This window comes from Halichoerus grypus, chromosome 4 (genome assembly GCF_964656455.1).
Source record: "Halichoerus grypus chromosome 4, mHalGry1.hap1.1, whole genome shotgun sequence".
NCBI classification, from domain to species: domain Eukaryota; kingdom Metazoa; phylum Chordata; class Mammalia; order Carnivora; family Phocidae; genus Halichoerus; species Halichoerus grypus.
The window spans coordinates 193,045,853-193,072,968 of record NC_135715.1 but is presented as its reverse complement, the minus strand read 5'-3'; the positions used below and the strand labels follow the sequence as shown (position 1 = coordinate 193,072,968).

Sequence of the window (27,116 nt, the reverse complement as noted above, 5' to 3'; positions counted from 1 at the left end):
GAGTGCTCTCTGCGGAAAGACTGCGGGTGGGAGTCTCCACGTCGCCAGCGGGACCCCAGAGCGCTGAAGATGCCGCTGGCTTTGGAGTATCCCCTGCACCGCAGCCGTGACTTCACCCCTAGAGCTGGATTACGCCCATGACCGGTTCTTCCGGGGAGTCGGGGTGGCGCACAGGGATCTTCTCAGGCTTCGAGTGTGAAAGCATTATTTTGAGTCGAGTGAAAAACGACGAACACAACCGACCTTTTCTTGGACACGGCGCGTTCGCGGCCCGAGCTGCCTTGGCGCCCAGCCCCGGGGCGGGTACACTCCGCGGGTTTCAGACTCGAGTCCGGGTGCGGGGCCGAGGCCGGCGCACTACCGGCGCCTCCGCCAGGGGGCGGCAGCCCGCGAGTCGGGAGGGCCCCCGCGCCCCCGCGCCCGTCTCGGGGCCGGCCAGGCCGCCGGCAGCGGTGGGGCGGAGGCATGGGGAGGGGCTGTGCACCTGCTGCGCTGGCCGAGAGCCGCTGGAGAGCGGGAAGGCCGGGCGGCACCGGCCCGAGGCGCAGGCCCGCGATCCCGGGGCTCCGGCCGCGTCCAGCGCAGCCCGGACGAGCCGCGGCGGAACGCGCCTCCCGCGCTCTCGCGGTTGCCAGGGGGAGGGCGGAAGTGCGGACGGCGAGGGTCCACTTCCGGCGCCAGGGTCGCCGTCGCCGCCTCCTCGCAATGGCGGCGCTCGGCCGGAAGGTGAGGCGGCGCTCGGTGCCGGGTGCTTTCTCCTCGCGAGCGGAGCGTTCCCGGCGGCCGGCCGGAGGGAGCGGCGGGAGCGGGCGGGCGAAGTCGGCTGAGCAGTGTGCGGACTCGCGCGAGGCCCCGGGTGGGAACCAGCGGGCGCCCCGCGGGTGGCCCGGAGCTTACTGTCCGCTGTTGTCCGTGGGACACGGCGACGGAGGAGGAGGGCTGCTCGGAGATCCCCGATCTCGGGAAAGGAGCAGGCTTCCGGGAGCGCGGCCGCCGGGTGCTCTCTGCGCGTGCTCGTCCGGCCGCGGAGGCGGCGCTCGCGTCGGTGCGAAGCACGTTACCGCGTGGACACGCTCCTCCCGCCGCGGCCTCCGGCTCCCGCGGCCTGGGCCGGGCTTGACGGCTTAGGGAGCCAGCCCTGGTCAGAGCCGTCGCGTGCACACGAGTACACCCGGTGTCTGTCTCCGGCGCATCCGTTTTCAGGTCAGTTTGCAGCCCCCCGGCACTGCCTCTTAGAGGGTAGGGGAAAAAGACCCCACTGTACGGGCCGGCCTTGGAATGGTTCTCTCCGGCCCCCCGCCCTGTCCCCCGCCCTGTCCCCTGCGTTAGGGCAGCGAGAGCCGGCGGAGGCTTGCTTGGCTCTTGCGATGCTCTGCTCTCTGCGTGCAAACTGCCTTCTCTGCAGGCTTTTCACGCTCGGATCGGCGTTTGCAGGTTGTTACAAAAGCCTGCTATGCTTATGTGGGACCAAGACACGAGGTAACCTGGCTCCGGGCTCCAGAATTCCGTGGTGTCCTCTACACTGCAGTGGTGAGGAGCTGATCCCCTTTTGGTGCTGTCTCATAGGTCTTCGACTGGCACCGCCTGGTCCCCCTCACCTGGGCCCGCATTGCTAGGCAGACCCCTCGCGGAGGACGGAAAAGGACGTCTGCATCTTTGTTGTGTAAACTGACCACAGCCTCCAATGGAGGGGGCCTCGAGAAGTTATCCCGTGTGGAATCCAGAAAGTACATGCAGGAACCAGAGTGCAGGACGAGTCTCACTCGGTGCCCCCAGGGGAAGCAGAGGACTCCGGTGGCTCCAGGGTTCCTGGAGCAAGAGAAGGTCATCAGTTCCCTCCTGGACATGGGTTTCAGTGATGTCCACATTAACGAATTGCTCCGTCTGTGGCCAAGTACGCACCCTCAGCAGTTGTTGGACATCATTTCAGAATTAATACTCTTGGGTTTGAACCCAGAGCCTGTGTACGTGGCCTTGAAGAAAAGTCCTCAGTTGTTGAAACTGCCTGTGATGCACGTGAGGAAGCGCTCCAGTTACCTGCGAAAGCTCGGTCTTGGAGAAGGTACAGGAAGGCCCTGATTTTGTGTCCAGCGCTGAGGAGTCGGGGTTGGGGGGCAAGTAGCCCAGGTGGGGTGGGCTAGGGGAGGCTTCTGGGGAAAGTCCTTGAGAGTAACTGTGGTTTGGCTTGGAGGTGAGAAGCAGTGACCTCTGCTGATGGCGCTGCAGGAGGGAAGGGGAGACTTGTCTGGTTTGCTCACTCTGGGGGCTCTAGCGTCTGGAACAGTGGGTGGTGAGCACGTGGTATGTGCTCGTGCTCAGCAGATAGAGGTCAGCGTATGGTAGTAACATTCGAGTACCTACGCGGTCTTTGACGTTTACCTTAGCTTGGTGTTGTCCATATGACATAAAGCCAAAGGCTTCCTACAGAGTCCCTTGTAAAGACGTTGGTTCCAATGGAACCCGAGATGGTCCCAGACTCCTAGGAAACGGGGAAGTGACTGTTCCCCCCAACAGGATCTACATCTCAGGGATTCTAGGATTTCGTTGGATCCCTGGGTGGGCCTTCAGGTGAGAGTCCCAGGGATCCTTATGCACGTTGACCATAGGAGGGCCACTATTTTTTTTTTTTTTTTCCTTTTTGACTCTTACTGGTAAGATATTGTTAAGGGGGAGATATTGTTGTTTGGGGATCAGTTTCAGAGGCTCTCTGTGGGCCTTCTTCTCCAGAAGATAAGGAAGAAGTCAGCCTTCTGTGTTTCTCTTGACAGATGCCCTGTTGCAGTATAATCTAAAAGGCTAAACTTCATACTTTATATGCTGTGATTATATGTTACGAAGCTGAGCAAAGCCTTCTGCTGCAGAGGGAAAGTCTAAACTCCTGGAAGTCATTCTAGGCACATTTTAGTAAGACAGTGAGTAGCTCCACTGTTAGGAAGATTGTTAATACCAGTTTTGTGTGTGTGTGTGTGTGTGTGTGTGTGTGTGTTAATACCAGTTTAAATAAATGACTTTAAGTTTCCAGGTACTGAATTTTGCCCAGCTCTCCATGGGAAGACCATAGGCCCCAATTTCCCTTCAGTAGTTTCAGTTACCCTAATGCGTTTGTTACTAGGGCCTCTTTCGCTCAGTATTGCCCTAATGTGGGTAAAAGATACGGTCACCCCCCTAACTAGGACATCATTGTTTGTGGCTGTGCATCATGAGTATTGTCGTCATTATTCTATTAATAATTATTATCATGGAACTCCTTTTCATGGAGTTCAGGCTCCCAGATCTTAGGAAGGTTGGTTGTGGATGCTTCAATGACTGTTTTATTGTGGAAGGAAATGTCAGCCCACAGCCCCAATATGGGGGAAGCTAGGGTCTCGTCCTACTGTCTGATCTTTCCAGTAGATCCCCTGAGAGATTCTTTAGATGAAGAGGGCAAGAGGAGGAAGCCTAGAATATGACGTTTATGCCGTTCAGCTGGCAGGCCAGCAAGAGGCCTCCTTTTTATACCAGGGAGGGGGTCAGAGAGGAGATAGTCATTCTGGCCCCTCCCACTGCCACGTGCCCCTGGGCAGGCATCGGAAGCTGCCCCTCACGTGGAGGAGCGCATCCTCGTTCATTTATTCAATGCTGGCTTGGGTGTGCCAAGCCCCTTGGCTTTCTGGAAGGTCCTGAAATTGTGTACTTGCCTCTTCTTATGTTCTGCAGGGAAACTAAAGACGGTGCTTCTCTGTTGCCCTCAAATCCTCACCATGCATCAGAGGGACATTGACAGCATTGTTGGTGTTCTCAAGGAGAAATGTCTTTTCACGGTACAACAGGTGACCAGGATTTTGCACAGATGCCCCTATGTTCTTCAGCAGGACCCCGGTGAACTGGAATACAAATTCCAGGTGAGGATGACTGGTAGGGGATTTGGGAAGTAACAACACGTTCTTTGTAGTGAAGGTCAGCTCCGTGGCTGAGAAGCCACAGGCCCCCTGAGGGCGAGTGGACGAGGTGAAAGGCTTAGATCCTCTTTGCACACACCAGCCAGAGAGAATCTGGCTCTGGTCTTTCACTTCTTTACAGAAAGCCTATCCTGCAAGTTTTCTGCTGTTAATAATGAATGACCCAGTCCCATTCCTGGGGTCCAAATGGGGCCTCTGCTTGAAATAGCTAATTTAAAAAGAGCTAAAAATCTTCCTTTCTTTAGAACCTGTTCTGCATATTGATTTTGGAAACATAGTTGTGACAGTTGTCCTAACTTTTGGGTAACAATTATGACAACTTAGGTCAAATTGCTAGATGTTTGCTTAATTTGTTGCCTATTCTTTTCCACACTCACGTCCCTCTTGCCCCTTTATTTTCTGCTAAATTTTTCTCAACATGAACTTGAAAATGCTTTGAAAACTGTCAGGCCTCACACAAATGCTGGGCGTCACAGAGTGTCCTGGCACTGCGAGTTGGGTGGCTCTTTCTGCGTGCTTCTGGGCAGCTTGCGTTGATTACAGACTGTGGCAAGACAGGTTGTAGGTTACTGTGCCCGGGACCCCTAACCGTGTCTGTGTCTCCAGTATGCCTATTTTAGGATGGGGGTTAAACACGCGGACGTGGTGCGGACTGACTTCCTGCAGTACTCCATGACCAAGATCAAGCAGAGACATGTGTTCCTCGAGCGCCTAGGACGGTACCAAACCCCCGATAAGAAGGGTCAGACCCAGGTCCCCAGTCCTTTACTTAAGGACATTCTCAGAGTCTCAGAAGCTGAGTTTCTGGCCAGGACAGCCTGTTCTTCCGCTGCGGAGTTTGAAGTTTTCAAGAAGCTCTTTGCTCGGGAGGAGGAAGAGGGGTCTGAGAGCCACATGCCTGACAACAAAAGCTTAAGTCTGGACAAGGACGAGGACGAGGAGGACGAGGAGGACGAGGAGGAGGATGAGAATGAGGAGGAGGAGGAGTGACGGAAGGACCGGAATGAAGAGCCCAAAGATATCAAAGAATATTAAAATTTTCTCAAAGCTTTTGAGAGCTTCACTTGGATCTTCTCAGGTTATTTTTCCTTCTAAAACTGGTCTTCTGAGGAAACATTATTATAAATCACCTGAGAGGTGGGTCAGACTAAATAGGAGCTGCATTAGTTTGATCTGTCGTCAGGTCCCTGTGGGGAGGGCCCTCTTCCCTCCTGCATGGAAGACAGACTCTGAGCTGTTAAAATCAGGGGACTTAATACCTCAACATTTGGTTTTGGTCTTTCTCTGTTGATGTGTGACAACTCCATGACAGTGTGGGGAATGGGGTTCCTTCCTCTGGTTCGAGAGTCATTTTACATTTCCTTGTAGTGATAAAAATAAGACTATGAGCAGGCACTGAGGTTTTAGTACATCACAGCACTTTATTTTATGAAAACAAGTAGCAGGTTTTCCACAAAAACACTCGTGTTTTTAATCCACAAATACTGCTTCATAATTGCTTTCAGTGTACAGCATTGTCAAGGAAGGTGGTTAGTGATGGTTTCATTTTGCACAGCTGCTTAAAGCCAGCCGAGTGTTGGGGTACTTTTCTTTCTGTGAGGAATGGGCCCTGGCTCTGACCTTTAAGGGAAGTTGGCTTTCACGCCAGCTCCTGGCCCGCGGGCCGTCTGTGGGCCCGCAGTCTCTGGTGGCCAGTGGGTGCTGCCCTGGAGCGTGCCAGAACAGGAGGGGGCTGGGGGCATCTCACGGATGTGGCTTCTGAGACCAGAGGAGAGAAGAGCCCTCGCGCAGGGTCTGTGAGCGGGGTGGGGCCTGGTGTCATTCAGGGGGCTCCCGCGACACTGTGGTGGTGGGAGTCCCCTCGGGGAACCCAGGGGGCCGGAGGGGTGACTTAAAAAGTCGGGTCAGGGGGTGGGATTTGAATTAGTCATCTCTGAGGTAGAGGCCCAGCCCTCATGGCGTGGGCTCTGTGAGGGAGTACTGGGGCACCCCAGAACGTCCTGTGTGTCCCTTCTTGGAGGGAGCTGACACATGGTTGATGATACAGAAAGCATTTTTGGTGATGTAACCAAAATCCAGGTCTTGGCAGCATTTTAACAACTAGGTAAGACTGCTTGGCCTGATTTTTCCCGCAGAGACCGTGGAAGAATCCTGTCAGGCAGCAGCTCCCACCTGGAGTGATCTTGACCCCAGGGAACATCCAGCAACGTATGAGGACATTTTTGGTTCTTAGGACCGAGGGAGGGCGCCGTGGGGATCCAGCGGCTGGAAGCTGGGCTGCCGTGAGCCATCCTGCGGTGCACAGGATGGCCTCAAGCAGAACAACGCAGCCTGAATTGTCACCAGTGCGGAGGCTGAGGAACTGCCCGAAGGCTTCGGTTCATGAGAACGTCAGGTTGGAAGCAGGCCTACATTGCTTATATTTCTTTTATTTAAAAGAAGGTAAATAGCTGAGTTTTTAAGTTCCTTTCCCGTGTGCACTGAAGTGCTGCTGGTAGGTTTGAGCTGTGTTTGCTGTGGGGACTCAGCACTGAGGTGCAGATGCTTTTGTTTCCTCTGGGCTCATGTTTGAGCATGACAGTAAAGAGAAAGACATTTTCTGCAAAAGAAAAGTAGCTCAGTGAATCCCTGTGCATCGGAGTGAGATGTCCAGCGGGAGGAGTCCCGGCTGAGGGAGGTGCCTGTTGGATTTGCTGGTGGGAGGGCAGCGGGGTTGGCACAGGTCTCCTCCTCCGCCTCTGTGTCAGCCCACATGCAAGGAGAAGGAAGGCTTTGTCTTTACTGGTTTTTTGGCCGTGGGCAAAATTACTGAAAACGAAGGCATTTCACTCTTTCGTTTACTCTTCCATTTTGCGTCCCAGGTGACTGGCACTATCCCTGGAACTTCAGATGGGTTCTTGTGTCCAGTCGGGGGTACTAAGGAGAATTATAAATTTGCATGATTAGAATGGCTAACTTGGCAACTCATGATTGCTCCTTTCATTTCGCTACGGAAATAAATTTCTATGCACCTGAGACTTTTGGTTACATTATTATTAATATTTTTGGGTGGAGTTTGAGTGTATGTTTGAGGAAGACGCCGGAGTTTTATGAAAGAAAGTGTGAAAAAAGCAGTGTCTCATTTAGAATGTTTCCAGAATGAATTGTAATTCCTTTGCCTCAGGAAGTCTTTTTACTAGATATCTAATTTATAAAACATCCAGAGGGGTTAATCATAAGACAACACAGCACCAAGCTCAGGATTCAGTAGACAGTTTCTTGTAGAAACAAATGTTTCAAAGTTAAAAACTGGAACGCACTAGTGTTGGCCTCCTGGCTGAGGGGCTTGAGGTTATTAACGTCGTAGTAGAGCTTCATCTACGTTTCCAGTGATACCACTTGGTCTTGCCACTCGCTAGCGATGCTGTAGCTCACGTGGACGCACGGGGACCGGTGCCGGCGACGCAGAAGTCAGCAGTACGTATGCACGGCCGGGTTCTGTCTTGACTCGCCCAGTGCTGGAGCCCCTGACTGAGCGGCTGTCTTCCCCGGGTGGGCCTGGGACGCCGGCGGCGCTCTGGGGTACAGTAGAGACTTCTTGAAATGACAGTTCCTCCTCTCTGAAAACAAATCGTGTAATACACAGACGTATGCACACAAAATTTTAATAAAAATAAAAAGCCTAAAATATACTCTTCAAACTATGTTTTTATAAAAGATGAGAAGGAGCCGTCTCTGGCTTAGTGCTGACTCGGGACAGAGTGGCCGATGCGCAGGGGCTTGAGTTCCAGTTAGGGTCGGCTACTAAGATGCTGCGCTGACACGAGGTGAGGTTGGCTTGCCTGGCTCGCGCCGCTTCCGCAGGGGGAGGGCAGAGCGGTTCGGAAGCGCGCCGGGGAGCACGGGCGGCAAGCCAGCGCCGCCTCCTGCTGCTGAAGAGGGAGATGTGGGGGAAACCGTGCTAGCTGACAGCCTAGAACAGTCCTGCTCGAGTTGTGGACTGAAGGGGATCTTGAGCTGGGTCGGGTCTGGTCCGCCCCGGTTGTCCATCTCCGTGCTGTTGGGGCTCTGTGCGTGCTGGGGGGCCGCGTCATGCTTCTGGGAGGCTCGGGGCTCTTTGGTGCCGTGGCGTGACTTGTCACCGGGGGGGTGGCTTTCTCTGCATAAGGCTGAGGCCTGGCTGACTTGATAGAGCAGGGCTTGGCCAAGTGTGGCCATGGGACTTGCCCCCTCGTTTGGTAAATGCTCTGGTCACGTGCTGTGGCTGTGGTTGGGCCGCCAGCACTGAGCTGAGTAGTCGCCACAGAGACCGGTCGGTCCACAAAACCTAAAACAGTCACCGAGAAGAAGTTGAAGACTGAAAGTATCTAAACTCCATCTTAGCATGAATGAACATTTTCTCTTTCATAATCTACTGGTCCATGTGATGGGGCGCTAGCCTGCCACATATCAGCCCAAAGAATTTGCTGGAGGAGAGCAGAGCGGGGCGCCTAGAACTCAGCTTCCCTTTCTGTCTGGCCTCACCCCGGACGCTTCCCGGCACCGCTGTCTCCGCAGTGGAAGCCGGAGAGCAGTTCCTCGTCAGTTTGACTGTTAGGTCTCAGGGGGAATATTGCCCTCCGGCTTTGGAATCTGAGAACTGGTTCCCGGATATTGCAGGAGCCTTGCTGGCTGGCAGCCTCGCTCATCCAGGGCCCAGGCACACGCCGTGGTTGCTCCCCGGCTGTGGCGCAGACTGTCCCCGTAGGAGACGGTAGCCAGGGCTACAGCGCAGGCTGTCCCATGCATCGCAGGACTGGGAGGTGATTTGGCCCAGAGGGTCTCCCTGGCGCAGCCCGGAGGGAGGTGGGCTGGAGCCTGCCCGGCCTGGCCTTCTGTCTTCTAGAGGCTGGAGAAGGGAAGCCGCAGAGGGGACGGATTCGAGCCAGGACCTGGCCTTTCAGGGTGTCCTTTCAATCCAATTTTGGACCCTGCCTTCCTGGGCTTTAGGAGCTCGTGAGAGGTTGATGGAGTGTAACAAGAACGTCCTGAATCCCTTGAAGAGAAAAGAGAATGGGGCATGAGGAGAATGACACCCATTCCTCTTTAAAATGCAGCTTCATGTTTCTCTTAGCCCTCGGTCCCTGCCCCCAGAGGACCCAGTGTTCCTGCCTCTAACATGGCCGTGGACGGGAGGGAGGTGTGCTGAGAGCATGGACTACGTGGCCCAGCGCCAGGGACGTTCGGGAGCATTGCAGCTGTTAGAGCTGAAAGCTGCAGGCTGCTCCCCTCCATTTGGCCATGCCCTTGGGTCCTTCCTCTGAAGACCTGGGCTGCCCCCTGTTGCTCTGGGTTGAAATGAATTCCTGTTTATTTGCGTTTCCTCCATTGTTTCAAGAATGGGTATTCTAAAAGCTAGTATTTGATGATTTGATAGTTGAGGGTTTCTAATTTGTTTTTATAGAAATGGATTTGCTGAGTTTAAAAGAAAAGGTATTGCTGTTTCAGGTGACTTAGTGTGATGTAAATATTTCAAACCCAGATTATGTTTGTGGGTTCTTAATCCTAGTAGTGAATTGTTTATGAGCTGTGGAGCATGTTTTGGATTTGTGTGTCTTGGGAGCATGAGGTGCGAGGGGAAGTAATGCTTGTGAGGAGACAGGCTGAACGCAGAGGCTTCTGGAAAAGGCTGCCGGGAGATGGCTGCCCAGGCCCCGCCCCGCGGATCCCAGCCTTGGCCTTCCTGGCTTGGCTGGTGCGGACGTTCTTCCTGTGGTGTCAGCCTACACCTGTGAAGCTCTTCTGCTTTGGCTTGTTTGTAAAGGTTCTGAGTAACATTTCTCTTTCGTTTTCTCAGCCCCATGAGACAGTGTAGCCTATTCCCGAAGCTGCTGTTCCCCAGGGTGCCTCACTGTCCTCTCAACACCAGGAACATGGACTTTGAGGCTCATTTATGGAGTGATAGGAGTAAGCTGCCCTAGACCAGCCGAATTCCTGCTTTGTTCCCGGTGACATCTTGTCAACAAGAAACTGCACTCAGTGTGAGACTGAGTAGGGGTTGTAGATGGATCGCCATGGTTCAACCCAGTATCTCCCTGACTGTAATGAAGACTTTGACAGAGTTTATTGGGGGGAGTGGGGGGAGTAAGGGTTGGATGGTGTTGAGTTGCCAGAAGACTTTGGGAAATGCCAGGTTAAGCAGGAATAGAGTTAGGATTCTAGGATTCCGAATGCTTAGGATTCCTGTGTCCACTGGGAATTCCCCAGTGGGAGAGTCTTCAGGATTTCCCCAAAGTTATGTGATCAAGGCCCTACACCCCATTTTTTCTTTCAATAGGTTGCAGTTCTCAGGGTCTGGGAGGCCCTCCCTTGAACGCCTGCACTCCTACATATGGGCATCCTGGGCCCCTCCCAACGTCCTCTCCTCCCCACTCCTCCCCTGCTGCCACCCCTTCCAGCAGCCCTTCTCGGTCCCACCTCCCTGAGTGCTCAGCCCTGCCCCCACCCCCAGCCGTTGCTGCTGATGGCAAAGGGGTTTCTCCGTTTGCTTGAGGTGAGTGGGATTCGTCCTCACCCCCAGACAGCCTCATTTCCACCTGGAGATGCATGTGTACCTGGTTTATGTCTGTTGGGAGCCTTAGGTATTTTTTTCTCTCCCATTTTAACCCCCTCAGGGAATTCTGAGACTCCTGGCCTGGGAATTTGTAATAAAGAGGGTGCAGCTGAGCTCCCCAAGTAGACAGCAGCTCTCCCAGGGGCCACATGCTGGCCCAGCCGCTCTAGCTTTCCCGCAGCTCTGCCAGCCATGGTGGGGAACGTACCTGTTCCCTAAGATTTCTTCAGTGTTGGACTGTTACTGTGCTTCCTGAAATAGAGAAAGGTGGTTTATGAAAAAGAAGGTGTACCTGGAACCCAGGCTGCCTGCTGGCGTCCTGTCTTTGCCTCATACGTATTCCATTCTGGGGAGCACCGTCAGTGAGACAGTGATGCAGAGATTAGCATTTAGTCTGTGTACACCCCTTGGCTGGCTGTGAGTCATGGGGAGGGAAGCAGGGTGTAGAAGGAGGAGAGTGGAGGAGACAGGTACAGTGCCTGGTCAGGCGGGGGTTGCACTGCATTCCCTGACAGTCAGTAATGCACGCCCTAGGGGGTGTGGCCACTGGTGGGTCTGCAGCGTGGCTGGGGCGAGGGCTCTGCTGTTGGGAAGGCACCTAACGCATTCATGCAGCACATTATGTAATTCCTGTGACTCCCTTGAGCCCTTTGGAGAAAGAACCTGGCTGTGAGTGAATAAAAAGTAGAGATTTACTATATTTATAGTTACATACTTGCGTCTGTCAGTAATGTTCCATGCTTCCCAATTCTAGTACCGGAGTGATCCCCAGTACCCACTGTGTGACCCCCAGCACCCACCTTGTGACCCCCCCAGCACCCGCCATGTGACCCCCCCAGCACCCGCCATGTGACCCCCCAGTACCCACCGTGTGACCCCCCAGCACCCACCGTGTGATCCCCTCCCAGCACCCACTGTGTGACCTCTCCCGCACCCACTGTGCGATCTCCCCAGCACCCACCATGTGATCTCCCCCCAGCACCCGCTGTGTGATCTCCCCAGCACCCACCATGTGATCTCCCCCCAGCACCCGCTGTGCGATCTCCCCAGCACCCACCATGTGATCTCCCCAGCACCCACCGTGTGATCTCCCCCCAGCACCCACTGTGTGATCTCCCCAGCACCCACCATGTGATCTCCCCCCAGCACCCGCTGTGTGATCTCCCCAGCACCCACCATGTGATCTCCCCCCAGCACCCGCTGTGCGATCTCCCCAGCACCCACCATGTGATCTCCCCAGCACCCACCGTGTGATCTCCCCCCAGGACCCACCGTGTGATCCCCCCCAGCACCCACCCTGTGACCCCTCCCAGCACCCACTGTGTGACCCCTCCCAGCACCCACCGTGTGACCCCTCCTGCACCCACTGTGTGATCTCCCCAGCACCCACCATGTGATCTCCCCCCAGGACCCACTATGTGATCTCCCCCCAGGACCCCCTGTGTGGTCCCCTCCCAGCACCCACCGTGTGACCCCCCAGCACCCACCGTGTGACCCCCCAGCACACACTGTGTGATCTCCCCCCAGCACCCACCGTGTGACCCCCCAGCACACACCGTGTGACCCCCCAGCACCCACCGTGTGACTCCTTCCCAGCTCCCACCGTGTGATCTCCCCCAGCACCCACCGTGTGACCCCTCCCGCACCCACCGTGTGATCTCCCCAGCACCCACCGTGTGACCCCCCAGCACCCACTGTGTGATCTCCCCCCAGGACCCCCCGTGTGGTCCCCTCCCAGCACCCACCGTGTGACCCCCCAGCTCCCGCCGTGTGACCCCCCAGCACCCACCGTGTGACCCCCCAGCTCCCGCCGTGTGATCTCCCCCCAGGACCCCCCGTGTGGTCCCCTCCCAGCACCCACCGTGTGACCCCCCAGCTCCCGCCGTGTGACCCCCCAGCACCCACTGTGTGACCCCCCAGCTCCCGCCGTGTGATCTCCCCCCAGGACCCCCCGTGTGGTCCCCTCCCAGCACCCACCGTGTGACCCCCCAGCTCCCGCCGTGTGACCCCCCAGCTCCCACCGTGTGACCCCCCAGCACCCACCGTGTGACCCCCCAGCACCCACCGTGTGACTCCTTCCCAGCTCCCGCCGTGTGATCTCCCGCAGCACCCACCGTGCCCACTATACTGATCTGTACGTGTTCGTATGTACACGTATGTGCACACAGTCTAAGTGGAGCCCTGCTGTGCGGGGCTACATGTTTAGACAAGACAGCCTGGCTTGGCCCCCAGGACTGTGGCGCCCCCCGGTGTTCAGTCCCCAGGGCCGCGCTGGCCCCGTTACCCTGTGAACTACAGGCAGGACACAGCGTGGGCTCCTCCCCGCGATGGCACCTGTTGGGGGTTTTCCTGCTGCTTGTGCTCTCGCAGCTCTCCTTGAAGCAGAGGTCCTGGTGCACTCTGTAGACCCTCTTGTACCTGTGTCACAAGAAGGTGGTGTAAAGCCAGAACCGGAGCGCAGTGTTGCCCAGCTGCTTCCGCTAGGCTGCGCTCACCCACAGTCACTGTGCCGGGCTCGGAGGGAAAGGCCATGTGTGCTTAATAACACTTCCCCTCATAGGGTGTGTTAAAATGTGCAACATAAAAGTCCTGTAATCTAAAGAAAATAACTTCACTAAGGTATGGTTTACATAAGATACATCCATTTTAGGTGTACATTTTGAGGAGTGTGGACAAAATATTGTGATATTAAGAGATAAAATAAGACATGTCAAGGACGTGTCCTGCTTGAGGCAGTCCAGGCGGTGCTGGACTTGAGTCGGTACAAGCCCACTCCTGGGTCCCGTGGGTGGTTCTTGGAGAAGTTTGAGAGCCCCGGAGACGCAGGTGTTCAAGGGGGTGGTGTCGACTTCTAGTCCTGCCTCCCGTTTGTTAACTAGTCCCCTTTGAGCATGTCTCTGGAGCTCAGACCTCAGTTTTGTGTGCAATGGCAGTTACTCGTACTCCTCTCTCACAAATTTGTAGATGGTAATGGAATAGGAAAGTGTTTTTGTTCTTGTTAAAGCTCTCAAATGTCAGAGCTGTTGAAAAGAGAGATCCAGGGAGTTTGATGGGCAAAGCTCCAACTCATGCTCAGTGCGGGAGAGCCCTTGGGATTTAAGGCCTTTGGTGAGACTTCCACTTTTGGCCATCAGGGAGTAACAGGATCTGGAATTAACTCCCAATATGAACAACCAGAGAATTGGACAAAATATGAAAAGCAGTTTTTTTCAGATGTTAGAAAGCAGTGCAAGACTGTGATTCTTGAGAGAAAGGAAACATGAAATGAGCTCTGTGATCTCCCTAGAATTCGGTCCAGGAGCACTTTTTGGATTACATTGCAGGGTGGTGGTGGGGGGAGGGGGTGGGGTAGAAGCCAAGCTGGGGTCACACTGCATTGAGGAGGCAGAGGCAGCTGGAGTCTGTGGGGCACTGGAGAGGAGGGAGCTATGTCCTGAGGCCGGGACAGGGATTCCCCTGAAGATGAAGCTGTGTGCGCATAGGTAGAACCCTGTGAGGCTGGGCAAGGAGAACGACCGAGATGCTGAACAGCAGAGCTACTGCAGTCCGTTCGTAAGACAGAAACTCCAGGAAGGCCATGGCTTAGAAGTGGGGCAAAATTAACCCAGAATAGAGGTTAAACCACCCTAAAAGAGGCTTCCAAAGGATCAGACTAAAATTAACCGCCTTGTAGACAAAACTAAACATTCTGGGAAATAAACACAAAACTTAGCATTCAGGACCCAAAGGTTAAAATGTCCAGCATCCAACAAAAAAATGACAGGATATTCAAAGGCTCATACAAAGCATCAAGAATATGTGACCCATAAGCAGCAAACAATAATTGAATAGAAAGACACCCAGAGGTGAGAGCAATGGCGGGAACAGCAGACAAGACCCTTAAAACATGTGCTACAAATTTGCTCCCACCTGTTCAGTGATGAGAAGAGAAACAGAGGATCCAAGAAAGGACTAGATGGGATTTCTGGAGATGAGAGGAACCAGAGTGTGAAGTGAAAGTCTCGCTGAATGGCATGAGTGGCAGGTTCTAACGACAGTGCCGAGGACAGACCATGGAACTCAGAGGCCCAGTGAAGTAGAAGGACGGTGTCAGTCTGACACCTGTGTGACGGGAGTCGCAGGAGAAGAGAGAAACAGACGGACGGGGAAAAATACCTGAAGAACTAATGGCCCCAATTTTCCAGATTTGGTGAAAGCCAAGACCCCAGAGATAGAAGCTTAGCAAGCTCTTGTGAGCAGACACACACACACACGGCCACGGTACAGCACACCACAGTTAGTTTCCCAACAACAGTAGTAAAGAGGGGATGGAAGGGCAGTCACGGGGCCAGGCGCGCACTCGTGGGTGAGAATGAGCACAGCCCTGCCAAGTCAGAAGACCGGAAATGGCCGCTCTCGAGTGCCGAGGGGAAAAACGCAGTTGTCAGGCAGGAATTCTATATTCAGCAAACAGATCCTCCAAAAATGAAGGTGAAATAGAACCCTTTACAGACAGACCAAAGCAGAGAGGATTCATCACCGGCAGACCTGTACTACACGAAATGTTACAGTGAGTTCTGGGGGCAAAGGCCAGTGGTACCCGAGGGCATCTCAGGTCTCTAAAGGAATACCAGGTGCTGGGAATGGCAAACACGGAAGGAAGAACAAAAGACGTCTACTCTCAGCAGTTTTTACAAGGATAGTTGTCTTTGGGGTCAAACATACCATACTGTGTGGGTCACGGACTATGTGCGAGTAGCGTGTCCAGCTTGGAGAGCTGGGAGCGCGAGGGGAATGGAGCCCGCTGCTGCAGGGGCCCTTCCGGGACACAGGTGGGAGAGCACAGCCAGCGGATATGGGGGCGTTGCAGGGGCATATTGCAAACCCACAGCAGCCACTGGAGGGTTAGACCAGACAGGTATAACCAGTGAACCAACAGTGCTGGCAAGTTAGAAGCCTAATTAATCCCAAAGTAGGCAGGAAAAGAGAAAAAAAGGAAAAATGATCAGATGGGACACATAGAAAGCACACAGCAATATGGTGCATTTAAACCCAATCACATCAGTCATTACAGTAACATGTAAATGATACAGACACTCCAGTAAAAACCGGAGATGTCAGGTGTAAAGCCGAATACAAGAACCTGACGTTCAGACGCATATGGGTTAGAGTGAAAAGTATGGGAAGCTGTTGACAGGTCTGGGGCTCTTGTCTTCAGGTACTTGGTGGTCCTAGCAGGTCACTAGCAGGTACGGGGGTCACTGGTATAGTTGGAACAAGGGGGCGGGGCACTGTGGATTAGGGCTGCCATTCCACAGAACCCAAAATCAGATGGTCTGTACACATGGATCCTCAGGGCCCAGTGCAGATCAGGATGCCCTGAGTTTTCCTGCTCTGGGGCAAGTCTGGCTTCCTGTCCAAGTTCAAATCAAGCCTTCTGCCTGGCTTTCCTGCATCCCACCCAGAGTGACCTTCAGACACATAATCGAACAGCTCACTCCTCGGCTTGGCATCCTCAGCAGCTCCCCATTTCAAAAGAACACATGCCAGAGTCCTTCCAAGGGCCTCCAAAGCCCTGCTGGATTCCCCCTGCCCTGCCCGACCACCGCTCCCCCTTGCTCCCCTCCAGCCCCAACTTGCTCCTCAGACAAGCAGACATGCTCCTGATTTCGGGCCTTGGCAACTGATAATTTGACTTTCTGGAATGTTCTTCCCTCAGATATCCCTCACCCCCTCCATGTCTGTTCAATGTCATGTTTCCGTGAGGCTTCCCCTGACACCCTGTTTAATGCTGCAGCCGGCCCCTGCCTGTCCCCAACCCTGGCTCTCCTGGGCCCACCTATTCATCTCTTCCTTTTCCCCAGCCCTGACCACCTTCTAGAACACTACGTAACATCCTCCTGCTCCTCGTGTACGGCCTCCCTCATCTGGAATGTGCAGATCGCGGGGGCAGGGCTTTGGCCGGTTCTGTTCACTGGCGTGTGCTGAGTGTCCAGAGCTGTGCCTGGCACAGTAGGTGCCTATGAGAATTTGTTGACTGAATAGATTGTAAGTGTGAACCACAGAGTCACAGAGTGTTAGCAAGAAAGGTCCTATGAGGTGAGCCAGGCAAGCTCTCCCTCTACAGCCCATTTTACAGATGGGGAAACTGAGGCATGAATGTCATGACTTCACGGCAGGGTGGAGACTCGAGTTCCCCCGTGCTGCTGTTGATCTTTCCAGGAGGCTCTGAGGCAGAGAGGATAGGAACGTCATTTCCTGGCATCGATGTACCCATGGCCTTGCCCTCCAGTGGCGAGGGACTGATGCCACTCGCGGGAAAGGCAGGCCCCAGGGCTCAGGAGCCGGGAGGCTGGTGTTCCCTGCACAGGCTTCCGGATTCGCCACGTGGAGGGAATGGGTGCCAGCCCCTGTGCGACCCTGACCCCTAGAGCTCCTCGGGGCTTATGAGGGTGGGTGAGCTGGACTCTGAAGGCACTTCTGGAAGTCAGGAACTTTCCACAAATGTGAAAGCAGGAAAGAAACTTACATATGGTGACAGGCGCCTCCTTCCCAGACCGGCACGGCCTTTGTCTCTGAGAAGAGCCGAGTGCAGGGCTGGGGCACCTTTTTACAGGCTGCCGGCACAAAGGAAAAGGGGCTTACGGGGGCGCCGTGCTGAGGAAGCGCCCTTCTTGCACCCTGGGAGGGCGCCCTTCCTGCAACCTCGGGGGCTGCTTGAGTCCCGGAAGCCCCCAGGCTGCTTTCCCTTAGGGCTGGCGGGAGTCGGGATGGTGCAGCTGGGGCGGGGGTTCCTGTCCACCCACCTCCCATCTTCAGTCCCACATTCTTCTTAGGGAGGGAGGCCTGTGGCTCTTTTCCCTCCTACCACCACGTCTGGCCCCTGAACCAAAGAGCCCCCTGCACCCACCTCTGGCTATGGGGCGCTCCATGTCCTTTGCTTTCTGGCTGCCCCCAGAACCCCCCCCACTTGTCTGGGCAGCACTGTTCACCCTGGCACTTTGGGGCAGTGAGAGGCTGAGTGGCCCCCTGCCTCTCAGTATCCCTACGTGGGCACTCGGAAGTCTGGGGCACTGAGGCTGGGTCCCTGTCCTGGCACCTCGAGGTTTGAGGTCCTTGTGGCAAACCCACCCTGGGCCCAGTGGGCCCAGAATAGCCTGCTGTGACAAGTGTCTTGAAGCATGGGCCCTGATGGTCCCTACGGGAGGGAGTGGTCCCCCACTTACCAAGCTCACAGCGTCTGCCTTTGAATCCCGGGTTGCAGTCACAGCTGTGGGTGTCCGCACCTGGCACGCAGGTGCCTCCGTTCTGACAGGGGTTTTCTGAACAGTTCCCAGGGGTGTCTGCGGACAGGCCATGAACAATTAGTTGCCAGGACCCCAGAAAAAGGCCTGTCAACATTCCCATTTCTCTGTGCCCCTCTTTCTCTTGTTAAAGAATTTCAAAGCAGTTTACAGAAACCATTTCACCTTTAAATACAGCAAGTGTCTAATACATACGGACTTTACAAACTTTTATATAAGCACAATGCTTTTATTGGGAAATCAGCAGTGGCTCCTTAGTACCCTAAGAATTTGCAATCCTTTTTCAGGTTTCCCCATTCATCTTAAAACCTCATTTCCAGCCGTCTGATCTCATTAGGATTCATAAGGACACACTGCCGTCGTTTGATGTGTCTCTCTTTTAATCTGTAACTTTTTATCTTCCTTCCCTCTGCGTTTATTTTTTCCCTCCTCTGCATTTATTAGAGAAACCAGGTCATTTGTCCTGTAGAATGCCCCTCCTGGATTTTACTTTATGCTTTCTTGTAGCATTAACTCATCCCCCATCGCCACATTTCCTGTAAACCGATAATCAGAGAGAGGAGCCTGATAGGATTCAGGTTCAAGCGGTCTTTGCAGGACTGCTTCACCCTTCACCCACTCCAGGAGGCGTGACAGGTCTCTAGTTCCAGCTTTAGTGATGTGAGGACTGATCACAGGTTCAGCATTGGCAGCCTGATTAATCCAGGAGAAAATTCTGATAGGCTCTGCACCAGACGGCTCGAGTGGCCATGGAGGTCTTGAGTCTAGGTCGCAGATCCATCATCTCACGAGGGCCGCATCTAACCCAGCCTGTCACTCTTCTGTCTCTCTAGCCAGAAAGTCTTCTATGAAGACCTGTTTTCCCTTGCCCACCACTTGGTCACCCTGAATTATAGTCCATCCAGCAAGGCCAGACAAATGCTTCATTCCTGTCCTTGATTTGTACACTTGCATAGTAAGCATTGGTCCCCAGCCAGCTCTAGGGACCAGCACGTTGTGCTCTCTTTCAGCGTCATCATGAACTCATAGATTCTTATGTATTTGAAGAGGGTCAGTCTGCTGCTGCCATTAGTCTTTTTGATGCCCCAATTATCCATCCTCAGCCTGCGGGAGCCTTCCAGGTTGACTCCTGTGCCCTTTAGACACAATCCCAGTTGTTTTTGAAAAGTTTACTTGTTTTACAAGTACGTCCTGGGCATATTTTGTCCATATTCTTCTTCAGGCTTGGAATCAGCCACTTCTCAAAGACCTCTGGTTCCTTTTATTGGGCACCTAAAGCCCACAGTCTGGGTGGTCAAGGTGCTCACTGCTCCTGGGGTGTCAGTGCTTGAGGCCTTTTCAGTAGACAGAACTAGGAACTTAGATTTAAAAATAAAAATAAACAAATTGTGGGCTTATATCAATAGTTAAGGGAGGGGCGCCTGGGTGGCTGAGTCGGTTGGGTGGCTGCCTTCAGCTCGGGTCGTGATCCCAGGGTCCTGGGATCGGGCCCTGTGTCGGGCTCCCTGCTCAGCAAGAGCCTGCTTCTCCCTCTCCCTCTTCCTGCCGCTCTGCCTACTTGTGCTCTCTCTCTGTCTCTCTGTCAGGTAAATAAATAAAATCTTTTTTTTTTTTTTAAAGATTTCATTTATTTATTTGACAGAGAGAGAGAACAAGTAGGCAGAGAGGCAGGCAGAGGGAGGGGGAGAAGCAGGCTCCCCGCCGGCCAGGGACCCTGATGCGGGGTGCGATCCCAGGACCCTGGGATCATGACCTGAGCCGAAGGCAGACGCTTAACCAACTGAGCCACCCAGGCGCCCCAATAAATAAAATCTTTAAAAAAAATTAGTTAAGGGAAACATAGGACTTTTACTTAACTTCCTTGATTTTTAAAAAAATTTTTAATTTTTGGGGGGTTTCCTTTTTTTATTTAAATTCAATTAATTAACATATAGTGTATTATTAGTTTCAGAGGTAGAGTTCAATGATTCATCAGTTGCATAGAACACCCAGTGCTCATTCCATCACGTGCCCTCCTTCATGTCCATCACCCAGTTACCCCAGCACCCCCCCCCCAACAACCCTCAGTTTCTTTCCTATGCTTAAGAGTCTCTTATGGTTTGTCTCTCTCTCTGATTTCATCTTGTATTATTCTTCCCAGGTTTGTTTTTTTTCCTAACTGGAATCATGCTGTATGTATTGTTTTTTGATGTGCTTGTTGGAGATGTTCTCAGCCTTGCACACCATTTTTATCCATTCTATATTCCACAGAAATAGTGTCACTGTTTGGGTTGCTTCATTTTGCTGTTATAATTATGCCCACTTTTGTGCACAAACTTGAGCACAGGGGCTGGAATTTGAGGGAAAGAGTGTCAGTTTGAGCCCTTGGCAACCTGAGGTGGAGGCGTGTTGACTTGGCATTGAGCAGGTGGCAGGTAGTGCATGCTGACTTGGGCAGGAGGGCGGTGGGACTGTGAATTTGGGACCCACTGGCCGATGGCATTGTGTATGATGGGGACGTGACTGGTTTTGCTCCTGGTCATGAATTCCCTTAACTTTTGTTTTTCTGGGAAACTCTCTCTCTCCTTCTATTCTGAATGAAAGCCTTGCTGGATAGAGTATTCTTGGCTGTAGATTTTTTTGTTTTAGCAGTTGGAATTTATCATGCTGTTTCCTTCTGGCCTGCAGTTTCTGCTGAAAAATCCACCGATAGCCGTATGGGGTTTCCCTTGTATGTCACGGCTTTCCTTTCTCTTGCTGCTTTTAAAATTCTCTCTTTATCATTACTTTTGGCCATCTTATTTACTTTATATCCTAGTGCAGATCTCTTTGGGTTGGTTGTGTTGGGGGCTCTCTTTGCCTCCTGGATTTGGATTTCTTTCCTTCCCCAGATTCAAGAAGTTTTCAGCTATTATTTCTTCAGACAAATCTTCTGCCCCCTTTTCTCGCTCTCCTCCTTCTGGGATCCCTAACATGCGACTGTTATACTTGACAGTGTCGCTGAGTTCCCTGGGTCTCTTCTCTTTTGTGTATTTTTTTTCCCTCTCATCTGCTCAGCTTGATTACTTTCCATTACTCTGTCCTCCAGGCGGCTGATCGTTCTTCTGCTTCCTCTTGTTTGCTATTTATTCCAGGTGGTCTATTTTTATTTCATTTAGTGAGTCCAATAGCTCTAATTGGTTCTTTTTTCCATCTCCTATCTCTTGGTGGAGGGTCTCATGGAGGTCCTGCACTCCTTTCTCAATTCTAGCAAGTATCTTTATGAGCATTACTTTAAATTCACTATCAGACATATTACTTATCTCTGTTTCACTTAGGTCTCCTGCTCTTATTTTGTTCCACTCTTTCATTTGGGACATAATCCTCTGTCTCCTCATTCTGTCTATTGCTGTGTCTGTTTCTCTGTGTTAGGAAAGTGAGCTGTGTCTCCTGCACTTGAAATTAGTGGCTTTATGAAGAAGAGGTCCTGCAGCACAATGTCTCCTTTTCATGAGAAAATGGTGCTTCAGGGGGTGTCTCCTGTGTGTGTTGCTCCAGGGGTGTCCTCCCGTTGTGCCTGGGATGTGTTTGCCTTCAGTCCTGTTGTCTGTGATGGCTCCCTGCCTGTTGTGGGCAGAGTCTGGTGCCCGTGGTGTTAGTGGGCCTGTCCAGGGCTGCCTTGGGCTTGAGTTGAGTCAGACCAGGCGTTTGCCAGAGATGCAGGAGCACCAAACTGCGGGCACTTGCCCTGTGTCGTCCCTGGAGAAGCTTCTGTTGGTGGTTGGGGCCTGCAGACAGACCAGCTGCCTGCTGCCAGCCTACTGCTAGGGTCACAGTCAGATGGGTGTGTGGTTATCTTCCCCTCTCCCTGGAGCAGGACTCACTTGGGAGTTGTGCTGGCCCTTGTCTGGGCCGCACGCACACTGCCAGGCTTGTGGCACCGCTTTGATGGGATCTTGCCAAGAGCGATCGGAGGGGGTGGATCCGCTTTGTTGTGGCCTCTTGTCTGTGCCAGGCTGGGGAGAGTCTGTTCTGCTAGTTTTCTGGGTTATTTATGCTGACGTGGGTGCTGTCTAGGCGGCCACATGGCAAGAGGTGAGCCCAGGGTCATCCTACTCCACCATCTTCCCAGCAGCCTCTCAGACATTTTTAATTTTTTAAAAAGATTTTATTTGAGAGAGAGAGAACGAGTGGCATGGGGAAAGGGCAGAGGGACAAGCAGACTCCCTGCTCAGCGGGGAGCCCCACTCAGGGCCTGATTCCAGGACCCTGAGATCATGACCTGAGCTGAAGTCAGATGCTCAACTGAATGAGCCTCCCAGGCACCCCTTAACTTCCTTGATTTTATGTTGTATCTCTTTACACTGAAAATCTTGGTGACATTGATATAATTATTTTCATTATCCCACAATATACATGTAACAGTTCTAAAAAAATATTATCAGTACTAGCATTAAGAGCCACTTTAAATTTCTTGCAATTCTTCTTGTAATAAGAATTCTTCTTATTAGAATATATTCCTCTAGGAATGAATAGTCAGAAAGCTATTTTTAAAATCACTTGAAATACCTTTTTCCTGTGTGGTTATGCCATCAACATGATAAAGGAGTTTATTTCAGTTTGCTTTCAATTTTTAGGTGTTGCTTTTTATGTGTGTCATTAAAATTTTTTTTTCTTGGTTCTAAAATCTAAACTATAGAGATACATTCAGAGAAGTCTAGCATCCATCTCCATACTTTTACTTCCCTGTTCTTTTCTTCCTCATATAACCATTTTTATTAATTTTATTTCTTTTTAAATATAAGAAAATAGGTATGTTCATATTTCCCTTCCCACTTTCCTACACAAAGGGGATACCCTAGACACTGTTCTGCACAGTACATTTTAAAAACCGCTTTATTGAGATATAACATATATACCATATAATTCACCCATTTTAAGTTTTTAGCATATTCAAAGATATGTACATCCATCACAGTAGTCAATTTTGGAATGTTTTTATCATTTTCCCTTTAGCTGTCACCCCCCATACCTCCACCCCTACCCTCAGTCCCAAGCAACCACTGGTCTACTTTCTGTCACTGTAGATTTCCCTATTCTGGACTCATATGAATGGAATAATATTATATGGAGTCCTTTGTGACTAGCTTCCTTTACTTAGTATGTTTTCAAGGTTCATCTTGTAGCTTGTGTCAGGACTTCATATGGTCGGATAATATCCATTGTGTGGATAGATCACATTTTGTTTATCCATTCATCAGCCGGTGGACATTTTGGTTGTTTCCATCTTTTGGCAATGGTGCATAATGCTATTAACGAACATTCATGTACAAAACCCTGTGTGGGCATCTGTTTTCATTTCTTTTGGGTATATACCTAGGAGTGGGATTTTCTGGGTCATATGATAACTCTGTGTTTAATTCTTTGAGGAACTACCAGACTGTTTTTTACCCTAAAGCAGCTGTACCACTCTGCATTCCCACCAGCAGTGTTTGAGGTCCAGCTTCTACACATCCTCACTCTGCTCGTTGTATCTCTTCATTCCAGCCATCCTAGTGACTATGAAGTGGCGTCTTATTGTGGTCTTGATTAGCATTTCCCTGATGACTGATGATGTCAGTCATCTTTTTCATGGGCTTGTTGGCCATTTGTGTATCTTCCTTGGAGAAATAAGTGTTCAGATCCTTTGCCTGTTTCTTAATTGGATTATTTCCTTTTATTCAGTCATATGAGTTCCTTATATATTTTAGATACAAATGTCTTTCAGGTATATGATTTGCAGATATTTTCTGTCATTCTGTGGGTTGTCTTCTCACTCCTTGATGGCGTCCTTTGAGGCACAAAAAGCTTTACATTTTGAGGGAGTCCAGTCTGTCTTTTTTTCCTCTTTTGTTGCTCATGCTTTTGGTGTCATATCTAAAATCTTTTGCCAAATCTAAGGTCATGAAGATTTATGTCTGTCTTTTTCTAAGAGTTTTATAGTTTTAGTTTTTAGGTTTAGGTATTTGATCTATTTTTAGTTAATTGTGTATATGATGTGAGGTAGGGGTCTGACTTCATTCTTTCACATGTGGATATCCAGTGTTCCCAGCACCATTGGTTGAAGACTATTCCCTCCTCCATTGAATGGTCTTGGCCCCTTGTTGAAATCAGTTGACCACAGATGTATGGGCTTATTTCTTGACTCTCAATTCTATTCCATTCATCGTAAGTTTATTTCTTGACTCTCAATTCTGTTCCATTCATCGTAAGTCTTTGTGCCAGTATCTCACTGACCTGATTACCATTGCTTTGTAGTAAGTTTGAAAATGGGGTGTCAAATAGGACATGAAATTTAGACACTATAAACAATTGTCTGGAGATATATTATGACAACCTTACAGGACATGGCAGTGTGCAGGGATATTTAGGACCTGTGAGCCTGTGCCAGCAGTCCTCACTCTTTGTAACTGGGGCACCAGGCTGCAGAGCCTGACTGATAATTCGTTCCATTCCCGGGCAGCTAAGGCCTGAAACCTGCAGTTCCTGAAGCAGTGGGGTTTCTAGCAGGGCACTGCCCCCTATAGCTCATCCTGTGAAGTCAGCCCCCCTGAATCCTGAGTTTATCATGACACACATACCCATTAAAGTAAAAAAACCAAGAAAACAAAAAAGCCCAGAGAGATGGCTGTTTTGAATAGGGTGGGGGCAGGGATAGGACTGCAGTCTGGGTGGTGGCCGCGGGTGGCTCCTATGTGACAATGTTACCGAGTGCAGAGATTTAAGCTCTGCCCTTGCCTGCTCTCGCCCAAGGATGGAAACTGCCTGCCTCTCTCCGGTGTCCAGGGGATAAAACCAGGAGAGTTCCAAAGCCCCGATGGGGTGAGAATTTGGGGAAAACAGAATTCTTTGACAGCCTCAGTGTCCACTCCAGATCCCCATGGTGGCAGGTTACAATCTTGGGGACCCTCCTCCTCTCCATGAGCTTCCCCCAGGAGCTCGAAGGTGTGGCCCTAACCTGGAGAATTGCTTGATGAGGAAATGCCAGTCAAGAGTGTTAATTGTGCTCTTTGGGTGTCTAGGGCTCTCTGGAGATCCTTCTTTCTGTGAGAAAGAAAAGTCTAACAGCTTCCAGAGAAGATGAGCAGATAACCTACAAGGAAACAAGAGCCAGACTGACACCCATGGACAGCAACACTGGACAGAAGATGACAGGGGCAATGTTTGAAGAACTGAAGGTAGAGGACCTCTGAACCTCGAATTTTATACCCACTGCAATTGCCCTTCAAATATGAGAGCTACTAAGAGTATTTTCAGGCATATAGGGCCTCAAACATTTGGCCAGGTGAAGTACAAACAAGTACTTTGATGGGACTCGACAAGCTGATCGTAAACTTTTATAGAAATGCAAAGGACCAAGAGCCGGCGACACGGAGGTCAAAGTGAGCAGGTGGGCACTGCGGGACAGCAAGCCTCACCAAAGATAGTGCCGTTGAAACCCCTGGTGGTGGCTCCAGGAAGTCCAAACAGTGGAGCAGAGCAGTGGACCCAGAGCCCGTGGTCAATTCCAATGAAAAGATGCTTGACCATATCAGCATCCAAGAGACACAAATCCAGATCCCAAGGGGCGCACTTCACACCCATGCTGCTGGCAGGATCTGGAAACCCAGCAAGATCAGGTCTGGAGAGACTGGATTAACCACATCTCTTGATCACAGCTGGAGGGACTGTAAACTGATGTCCTCACTTAGAAAACAACTTAGCGTTCTCTTGTGATTTGGGCTTTTGGGCATCCCAAGCCCTAGCATTTGTATTCTCGCACATGTGCCAGAAGACGTATGTAAGAAGAGCAGAGCGGCCCTGCTGAGGGCCCGGGGGCCCTCAGAGCCGAGCGGACGAGGCTGTGGTGAAGTCACCGGCGGACCAGACGCTCAGCAGTGAGTGAGCGAGCTGCGGCCACACACAGCAGCGCCGGCGAGCCTCACTGCAAACGCGGCCGAGGACACAGCGTGGAGGCTGTGCACAGCCAGGCACTCACCTTGAAACAAGAAACCTACAGCTGTTGAGGCACACGTGCATATGTAGGGAGAGCCCTTCTCCCCTCTACCCACCTTGCAGCAGAGCAAAGGGACTGTAAACACAAAATCCAGGCTCGAGGTTCATGGGGGGACAACAGCAAGATACGAGTTCCTATCATGTTCTAGTTCATGGGTCCGGTTCCAGGTCTAAGGCCGTCATCTTAGCAAAGGCTAACTTACCAAACTGAACAAAAGGGGCTGTCATGGACCCATGCTAGATGTAACAGGAACGAAAAACCATGATTCACTGGGCGCACCTGGGGGCTGTTAATGATTTTTTTCCCCTGCTTATCACCTAAAATCACTTTTGCCCATCCCCTGGCCAGCCTGCATCCCTCACGTTTGCAAACACTGCAGACTGCAGGGACATCTGGGGCCAGTCTGGTGCCACCTTGCATCTCTCCTTCAGAAGGGACCCAGGAGAGGTCATTCACATCCCACTAGTTCCTGAGTTTTATGAAATGAAACGTCTAACATTGGGAAGGGCTAACATAACACAAACCATCCGATGAAATGTGTGCTTGTTTCGCTTACAGAGCAGCAGCGACATGCGTGTCTTTACTCTGAACCCCACCTTAACTAAGAGAATCATTCACTGGCTGCATCCGATTTGCAGACCAGCCCCCTGCTGCTCACCAGGGCTGACTCCAGCTCCAGGCCTCACACCGGGAGGGGGCCTGCTGGACTGTGGCTCTATTTGCTGCCACGCCCCTGACGCAGGTGCTCGTGATGCAGCCGTCCTTGGGTAGCCTGGGGCAGGTCTGCAGGTGAGCTGGGCCTTCAGAGGGGGCATCCTGGGCACTTGGCTCACCCTTAGCGAGTGCCCTGCCTTCCTCGGGGTCTGCTTGATGCACAAGCACAGTCTGAACTAGTGGGTCCTAGGAGAACCGTCCCTGGAGGGACAGAGCCCCAAGGGTTAGAGCGAGGAGGAAAGGTAGAGCCAGAATCTGAGTTGGTGTAAGGAACATGTGCCAAAAGTGAAACGTCCTGTAAGAATGTCCTGCAGAAATGTCTCCGCACCGTCTCACCGAAAAGGCCCCGTGCCCTGTGTGGTCAGCAAGGCCCTACTGGCCTCATGCACCGAGCACGGGTGGTGGCCTGCCCGGCAATCCTCCATGTGGAGCATGCTCAGCAGCTGCCCCTCCATGACCACTGCGTCCTGCTCAACAGCTCCTCTGTGGAGAGGCGAGGGGTGAGCACAGCTTTATGTGCAGGGAAGGAGGGGCTGTCTGCAGTGGAGGGCCAGTCCCTCCGGGGCAGACCTGGGTAGTTTGGGAGGGTCTGCTCTCCAGGCTTGTTCCTTGTCTGT

The 27,116-nt window shown here is 52.0% G+C and overlaps 2 protein-coding genes across 9 annotated transcripts in view; one reads left to right on the top strand and one right to left on the bottom strand.

The window, feature by feature from the left end:
• The first annotated feature begins 612 nt into the window (after positions 1-612).
• MTERF4 (mitochondrial transcription termination factor 4) lies at positions 613-26,308 on the top strand. 5 transcript variants are annotated; one of them, XM_036085604.2, is made up of 4 exons: positions 613-1,203; positions 1,567-2,062; positions 3,697-3,881; positions 4,545-5,005. In XM_036085604.2, exons 2-4 carry the CDS (start codon positions 1,732-1,734, stop codon positions 4,926-4,928), a joined length of 900 nt encoding a protein of 299 aa, XP_035941497.1. In that variant the 5' UTR covers positions 613-1,203; positions 1,567-1,731; the 3' UTR covers positions 4,929-5,005. The 5 variants fall into 5 exon arrangements, with proteins under 5 accessions (XP_035941497.1, XP_077927724.1, XP_035941496.1 ...); XM_078071598.1 differs by lacking the exon at positions 4,545-5,005 and adding an exon at positions 24,812-26,308 and having other exon boundaries at positions 648-726; XM_036085603.2 differs by lacking the exon at positions 4,545-5,005 and adding an exon at positions 6,074-6,953 and having other exon boundaries at positions 648-726.
• SNED1 (sushi, nidogen and EGF like domains 1) overlaps positions 7,567-27,116 on the bottom strand; it is an 85,145-nt gene continuing 65,595 nt past the window's right edge. The window contains exons 27-31 of one of the 4 annotated variants that reach the window (XM_078071593.1): positions 17,715-17,831; positions 17,018-17,105; positions 12,794-12,927; positions 10,718-10,761; positions 7,567-8,952 (exon numbers count right to left, since the gene is read on the bottom strand). In XM_078071593.1, coding sequence (XP_077927719.1) covers positions 10,736-10,761; positions 12,794-12,927; positions 17,018-17,105; positions 17,715-17,831 — 365 coding nt within the window. In that variant the 3' untranslated portion in view covers positions 7,567-8,952; positions 10,718-10,735. The remainder of the gene's footprint in view (positions 8,953-10,717; positions 10,762-12,793; positions 12,928-17,017; positions 17,106-17,714; positions 17,832-27,116) is intronic. The other 3 variants (XM_078071594.1, XM_078071595.1, XM_078071596.1) reach the window with 3 other exon arrangements.